We start from the raw sequence: 8548 nt of genomic DNA, 5'->3' as shown, positions 1-8548 counted from the left end.
GAGAGAGAGAGAGAGAGAGAGAGAGAGAGAGAGAGAGAGAGAGAGAGAGAGAGAGAGAGAGAGAGAGAGAGAGAGAGAGAGAGAGAGAGAGAGAATATAGGGAGCTTGACAATCTATCCAGCATAGATTGGCTCAGATAGATGAAAAACACACATCAGTAAAGAGTATATATTAGTAAATCAATAGTTTAGTTAGGAAAAGACTTATGCATGTTTATGCTTTCATTTTTATTAATTTTAACAAAGGCTTTACTGTACAACACTGACAATAAAATTAGTAAAACATGGTGAAAGAATTTATTTCAACATTATTTAGGTCAAGTTTGACAGAGGCATACTTATAGTGATTTGTTTTATTGTAAGTAAAATATTCTTTATATTCATATTCCAGCATTTTTTTTATCTACATGCTTATTTCAGCCAAACTTGAGGAAGCATATGGGTGTAAAAAGTAAATTTTGCCAGATATCACATGCCACAATGCCCCTTTCTTCTAATTCCAGTGCCCTGCCCCAAGGGTGCAATAACAGTTTATTACACCTATCCTCGCTTTATGACCCTTCCCTACCTCTGCCCGCTCCCCTCTAGCCCACGCTAACTGTTATTGAAAACACCCAGGTCTGCCGTATATCATTCTTGAGCACCACAGCATGCTCCGTGTAACACAGCCAATCAGCACCTGTTCATATGGGTAATGTCCAGGTCACGTTGGAATGGCTCCACTTGTCTAATATCTGCTTAGATGTGGAAGTGTTTAAAAAACAATCCTGTTTGTCTTTACAGCTTGTGTTGCTCCAAGGCTGATTCATCTTTTGGCGCATGTATTTGTTGTTTAGCAGGAAAGTGAAAAYCAAATGGAATTAGTGTTCTGTTTTTTTTTTCCTCATTATGCGTGTGGGAAGGTAAATATGTTTGGCCTATATTACGTCAAGCACAAGAGTAGAGTGCACTGTACATTACTGGGAGCTCAGCATAGCTCACGGGTTTAGATGAAAATGCAAAGCGCTGGTAAAGATCTTTCATGGTGGAGGTGTTCGGAGAGAAGGGTAACAGCTCATGGGTGACAGTGTGACAAGACTCAGGGAGGGACCRGTCACCCTTCTTCCACAGTGATAGCTTCTCTGTCAGCAAGAGATGGGAGAAGCCACACRGCCACGGTAATACAAATTTTACTTTTGCATCAGAAGAATGAATAGCGTTCTCCAAATATAGCTTGCAATTTAGGGATTTTACTAAATAAGCTTTGGAGAAAATTGGAGAGACACTGAATTAAAATAAATTATTACATACATATCTTTAGGTATGCATAATTTGGCTGTTGCAATTGCAAACGTATTGCAGTTCCCTAAAAAATTGTCATCTTTCTTTGCAGCAAAGAATAAATGTGTGTGCTTTTATGCAAGGTTAGGTAACACCAGATGATTGGGCAGATGGCTTGTGTTGTCTTGGGTGTGCAAGTTGTCTGATGTGTGGAGATGGTTCTATTTAATTACATATCAAGTGAGCAGCCCGGTTTGTCATTAAAGAGTTCTGGACTGTCAAGGCCTGATGGAGTGAAGACTTGAGTTGCAATCGAGCCTTTCATTTTTGTCACTATCTATGAACTTGCTTTTCTGCACTAAATGTCTAAAATGTACATTTATTGATTACGTGCATTTGGCTATGATGAATTAATTTTTTATCCCAATTTCTAAACACAATTCAGATTTGTTAAGTCTAGCTGTATTAACACAGTTTCATTTCTTTGTGCTTGTCTTGTATCTTGCAGTATGTGCGGGCACAGAGAACAAGCTAAGCACTCTGTCGGACCTGGAGCAGCAGTATCGCACCTTGAGGAAATACTACGAGAACTGTGAAGTCGTAATGGGCAACCTTGAGATCACGAGCATAGATCGCAGTCGGGATCTCACCTTCCTCAGAGTAAGAAAAGAGCAAACTAATGAAGTGAACTAAAGATTCTGATGTATGTATAAACATAGTGTACATTTGTGTAAAACTGACATTTAGAATTTTGGCTTATTTATTTACATATATTTTTTTATTTATTATATCTTTTTCAGACATGTAATACACTAAATAACATAATAAATCTCAGGATCACCTTAAAATAAGGTTTTAGTATAATAATCCCCACAAATAGTCCAAATTACCTTGCATGAGTCTTGTCATTGATTCGTCAAAGTTTGAGTTAGTACATTTGCACACGACTGGAGATTGAATGAACAGTTGCACAAAGTTCCACTTTTTATGAAAAAAAAAACTTGTAAACTCTCTCATCAGTGCCTTCTCGATGACCTTCTTGCCCAAAGAATACCAATTGCTTGGATTTTTTTTCCTCACCAATCAGAGCTTGGATTAGTGTCTATAGATCAATTGATAAGCAGAGAGGAACATTGTTCTAATCAGGGCTAATCAGCCTTTTCCTCAGTGTCTGATTAAATTCTTACACAGTTGGCATAAGCACAGAATAGTAAAATTCCAAATGTCTTGTAACTGTAATTTATTCTTGGAGTGAACACGAATGACAGAACAACAGACATCATAGCAAATAACATTCATTTATTTATTACTTAGAAAACCTTTTTAAGGGTAATGTTTATTCCTAAAATGAATTGAATTCTAAACTGAACTAGTTCCAAAGCCTTTCTAAGATAAATGACAGTGGGGTAAGGCAAGGCAAACTCGGTAACTGTACTTATTAGATGAGAAACTGAGGTTGAATCGCCTTTATTGTCATGAAACGGAGCTGAAAAACAGGTAGTTTGGCCAAAACAACAAGACATATTGTTTGGATTTCAGCCTGATCATTTATACCTTTGAACCTTGCTTGCACATTACATTTATTATAGTTAAATAAACACAAAAAATTGTGTGATCACAGCCATGCATTTGTCTGAGGCCAGAGTAGTAATAGTCTTGTAATAACAGGTTGTGAGGCCATTGCAGGGAAATTTCTTTAGGGGGGGAAAAGGCTTTTTTTCAGGAAATCAACTGACCTATATCAGACCTACACATCTAACAAACATAACCCTAGTCTATGCTGGTTGTGCTCTGCACTGCTAACACCATCCAACTCCAATTGATTTCAGTCTATCTGGGGGGCATGAGAGCTCCCGTGGTGTCAAACCAAAGTGCTGACTGCCTTATTGGGCCAATATTGCTGTGAGAATGAACTGGGCTGCAGAGACTTTGCAAAGACGGCAATCTAGCTCCCACCTCCTAGCATCCCCAACCCCCTCGGAAAATGAGGATTGTTTTCATATGTCTTCCCTATAGCAGCGATTTGAAGATAAATTGGCAGAACGATTTGTTCACACAGAAGAGGAGATGACTTCTTTGTTATCTCATTTGTATGGACCAAAATATAAACAAGAAAAAAAAATGCAGAGTCATTAAGTGTTTACTATTGTGTAGAGTGTTAATCAAAACCCAGAATATATTAAGAAAGAGGGAGCAATAAGTGTGTAACTGCTACCATTAGACCCCTGCAGGGGCAATGGGTCATACTGACTTCGATTAAAAAGGAAGTTTGGGCGCATGGCTATTTGTGAGTGTGGAGAGCAAATTTCCAAGCCCAAGTGTGATTGTTGTTTTTCCACACAGAGCCAATTTGCACTTTTAAATAATACTCTCACCTCTGCTATAATTTCAATGTACCTGTTCACAATATCACCTGTACAAACTAGCATTACATAAAGGGCATATGTAGAGGTTGAGGTTGAAAGCCCATTAGTACAATCTCTTCTCAAGATGCCTACAATATACCACCAGCCATTTACAAAATATCTCCCTATGGCACTGACTTGCTGAGGTCCTCCACCTTTCTGAGGTTCACAATTAAAATGGGTTAATTGAAGATGCTAATTAGAAACATGAGGTGCCAAACAGCAAGGGAGCCAAAAGGCAGGGCGCGGTATATATTTTTAGGGAATATTATTATTATGGGAAGACACATTAATAACACACTTCCCTGGGGAAAGAAAAAAAATAACCTTGAGGAGAAAAAAAAAAGAAAACTATTGTGCAGGAGCTTACCATACCACCTGTTATTGCAAGGTGATTGAAACTGATGTCTGTGCATTGGCTCCTTTTGAAGATAGCCAGGAGATTGATGGCTGCCTCCCAAAGCCCCTCAAACAGCTTTAGCAGTAAACAGAGTCCATCTTCCAAACTGCCACCACGACAGATGAATCAACGCTTGCATGGTGATTAATAACTGCATTTCAGCAGAGAGATTTTCACCCTTTCTCACATATGCACATTGTTACCAACAGTCAACAGTCAGTTTTAATTGCATGTAATTTTTCCATAACCACTTTTACATTTGTTAAATATGCTTTTTGCGTTATATGTACATACAAAATAAGTGAAATCCTGAGTCATCCACACATTATTGTGTGACATTGGTATGTCATATAAAAATTCTTGAAAAAAATGCTAAATTTATTTTTATTTACCATTATTTATCCAGGCAAGTCCCATTGAAATCACATATCTCCTTTTCAAGGGAGGCCTGGGCCTGAAGACAATCTATTGTACATGTTTTTGAGTTGAGGGGAGAACTGGAGTACCCGGAGAAAACCCAGGCAAGCACAAGGAGGACATGCAAACTCTGAACAGAAAGACCCCAGGTCCAAACCTAAGTCCTGCTTACTGTGAGGTGTCGGTGCTAACCACTGACCCATTGTGCTGCCCATTGTAAAAAAAATGTTTTGAAAAAATAGTTTTAGTGAGTTTTCAAGCTGGAAAAGCTGTTCCTTTCCACATATGGAAAGTAACATCAAGACAGATACAGATTTAAAATGCACATCAACTTATGTTTCTCATGTATTGATATATGATAAAAGAACATCATTCTTGCATGCAACAGGTGGAAAGGATTGAGTTGGAGTATGCCGTCTCGTGGTGCTGCAGCTTTATATAACTAAGGTTACGTTCACACTGCAGGCAAATGCGACCCAAATCTGATTTTTTTTAAAATGTCAACCAGCTTTGTAAGCTTTGAAGAGACAATGTCATCCAAGAGAATGANTTTTATTACAGTCTGAACGCGACAAATCCTATTTTTTTTTTTTTCAAATCCGACCCAGGCCGTTTCAGTATGTGGTTTTAAATCGGATACATATCTGATGTTTCGAAGCGACTGCAGTGTGAACGCTCATGTCACATTCCATCTGACTTCTTCATCAGTGAGGATCGATAAGACACTCACCTCAAGTCAAGAAGAATGGAATGGATGAAGAGAAAAATACCATTAAATACCTTGATATTGGTATTGTTACCATAATTGATAGTGTAGTTGTTGATACCGTAATTGTTAAAAATACCATGATACAACATTTGGGTAATACTGCATAGCACTGATATTGTCATCCTCTCTTGGGTTTCACCCCCCACCCCCACCTCTGTTGAATTAAAAAAAAAAATCAGCTTTATTGCAGTAAAGCCCGGAGTTATTTATCTAATATATAAAAAAATCTACAGTAAGAAGAACAAAAACATGCAACATTTGAACAGAGTTCAGGGCACGTCGCTCAGTTCTCCATCCTCACAGAGTCATTATCATCTGCTGAACCCCCTTTAACTGTTGCATGCTTTTCTTCTTACTATAGATTTTTATATGTTCGGGCTGTGTTGGGACAATTTTTTTTTATTCAGCAGAGCAGTTGGAGGCATTTTACTGCAGCCACCAGCATCAAATATGATCAGCACAATTTAAAAACTGGGGAATAGTTTAAAATTTGTTTGACATAAATTGAAATACAGTCTCACACCGGTTAGCGACTGAAACTTATTGTGTGATGTGAAATATGCCAGAGTGTCCATGAATTCCAGTGAGTTTATTAGCAAATGGTCTTTAAAAACTGATTTTTTTTCTTTAATTGAACATTTATTTTATTGTAAAAACTAGCATATAGCAGTTGAAGTTTTGAAGCCAGGAAGGTCGATCCAGGACAGTCTCTGCTGGAGCTGTTGTCTTCTTGCTTTCGTAGTGGTTTGTAGGTCTAGGAGTCAGAAGCTTCTTATTGATCAGTAACTTCACTACACTCAGTTCTACTTTGTTCTTCAGCACTTGCAAATAAATCATAGATACCCACTAAATAACTTTCTCCACTTAAATTGACCTCACTCCTTAGTCCTCCATCATGAAAATGTCCTGCCTGTACTTCCTTCTCTGACGTCATCTGCCTTCGTCATACTTTGGCAGGGTGCTCTGTTTTTTTATGACTGTGTCGTTATTTATTTATGTATTTATTAATTTATTTATTTATTTATTTATTTATTTTTTACAACTGCCTAGCCCAAAAGTGGAAAGTACACATAGTCATTGTAATCTACTATAGTGATTACTTGTTAAGGACACTTGTGACTGGTATGGTGGGTGTTGCACTGAAAAAAATAAATAAATACTGTATTTTTTATTCTTTTTTTTTTCTTGTCCTCTCCCCTCCTTGCAATGTTTTGCAAGGAAACAGCTATGTAGCCATTTTGGCACATTTGTGTTAACATTGTAACCTTGCACCCAATAGTACAAAACCTAAAACTGAAACTCTCACTAGTGCAGCACTCTTTCACTGCCCATCTTTATCCTGTATTGTAAACAAAATGTAGTTGTTGTATTTTTTTTACAAATACAATTATCTACCTCTTATTTTTTCCTTATGTTCATGTTACCATTTTTGTTCAGTTCAGAAATAAAATAGTATAAAATAATTTCTAAAAATACAATCCTAGAGAGCTTGAAAATTCTAAATGGGGTCCAAACAGTGTCTTAAAAAATCAGAGGTTGATTTCCTCAGTGTCTAGTTAAGTAAAATTTCAGTGCATGTGAAAGGCATTACATAACAATATTGTCAGCAGCAAAAATGTCTTGCCTTCCTGCAATTTCATTCCCAACAGATTTGACCTTTTGTAGTGAAGAGGCCAGTTATGGGTTAACAGGGTTTGCAGAGTGCACAAACATTTTGCTTAAGGGAATCATGTAACACAAGCATGAGAAAGCTTGAGTACTGGCAATTTAACCTGAGTCATTTATCTTTGCTGCAATCTTAATGTCAGCTTCTGTTGCTGAGTGGATTTTTAACCTGCCCAAGGTATGGTCGCTCATAGCGTTTGCTGGTGTTTCTTTAGTGTTAAAAACCTGATTTATTAACAATTTCAAAATTAAATTAATCCCCCTCCTAAATATTCTACAAAGACTCGTTAAATAATGCTAAAAAAGAGTGTGCACATGTTTAATGTTTGATTGAATTTTACATTGCATTCTGATTAGATGTTATGCTGCATTCAAATCTTCATAGGGGGTCATTCTGTTTCCATGCAATATTAAAACTTTTAAGACGACATTGTGATAAACTACATTTGTAAACCATAAATGCAAAGACATTTTAAAAAAGTGCTGCACATAAAACATAACACAATTTATCTGAGATGATAAATTCATGTTAACTTTAATGTCCCAAGCGTTCTAAATCCTAGTTTTAAAACGTCAACCAGCTTTGTAAGCTTTGAAGAGACAATGTCATCCAAGAGAATGAAGAAGTTTTTATTTTTATTTATTTTTATTTTTCTGGAACTATCTGTTATAAAAATATATTAATATAAAAAGCAAAACTAATTTACACAAACAACCAGTGCAAACAAGATACTCTACATTTTTCATTTGGGAATAACTGAGCTGTATTTTTGTATAATAAACAAGTTATTAACACATGTTTAACCTAAACATAAACTGTTTATCAGATGGTTCTATCCAGTATGAATAACAGCCATTTGGAGTATACATATAATTTGAAATATATAATTGATGTCAGAAGGTGGTCTGACACACTGAGGTGGAGGAGTAGGTGAAAAATATCAAAACTTTAGCAAACTACAAGAGTATTGCAAATGCGAAACAAAACCCCAGGATCCTGATAATTGTTTTATTTGTATTTTTATAAAACATCTTCACAAGGAGTCTGTCCATGTTTCCTGACATCTTTCTTCATATTTCTTTTTTGACTGGCAGATTTGTCCCTTGAGCACCATCGCTGCCCTCCCCAGCTTCCTAATTTCTGATGCACTGTTAGATTGGTGCAGATTACGTTGGCCCCATGCTCTTTAGCAAACTCCTTCAATATTAATGAAGACTGATGAAGTGCTAGGGAGCCCCTGTCTTTCAGTCCCGACCTAGATTGGATTGACAGTTACAATTAGCGTCTCCTCAAGTTCATTTCCATCACTTTAATTTGACACAAAGAAGGACAGTGTGGGGTTGGAAGTGACACCATTGAGAACAGGAAGTCCTGAGGAGAATGATTAGTGAGGAAAAATAGGGTGAAAGAGATTGCAGGGACTTCCACAATGTTAGAAGAAGAAGCATCCTTTAGTAAACAACATATTTAAAAGTGTCTCAAAGTTTACCTCAACTTTTTTCCCATTATTTTTGCATTAAACACTATTTTTACACTGAAGGTTACAAATTCAGTTCTTGAGCCAAAGCCACCCCAAAACAATTCAGTCATGTCTAGGATTCAGTGCTTTTTTTGCATAGTACTGTCCTGTTA

At 36.9% G+C, this 8548-nt stretch overlaps 1 protein-coding gene across 1 annotated transcript in view; it reads left to right on the top strand.

Moving 5' to 3' along the window:
- erbb4b (erb-b2 receptor tyrosine kinase 4b) overlaps positions 1-8548 on the top strand; it is a gene marked incomplete in the record, with an annotated part of 262602 nt that overhangs the window by 118643 nt on the left and 135411 nt on the right. Inside the window, 1 exon segment of the mRNA XM_014011540.1 lies at positions 1768-1919. Coding sequence (XP_013866994.1) covers positions 1768-1919 — 152 coding nt within the window.

The sequence above is a fragment of the Austrofundulus limnaeus genome, unplaced genomic scaffold (genome assembly GCF_001266775.1).
Source record: "Austrofundulus limnaeus strain Quisiro unplaced genomic scaffold, Austrofundulus_limnaeus-1.0 Scaffold81, whole genome shotgun sequence".
In the NCBI taxonomy this organism is placed as follows: Eukaryota; Metazoa; Chordata; class Actinopteri; order Cyprinodontiformes; family Rivulidae; genus Austrofundulus; species Austrofundulus limnaeus.
Note: the sequence above shows the minus strand (reverse complement) of the source record. Positions and strands in the feature narration are given on the sequence as shown.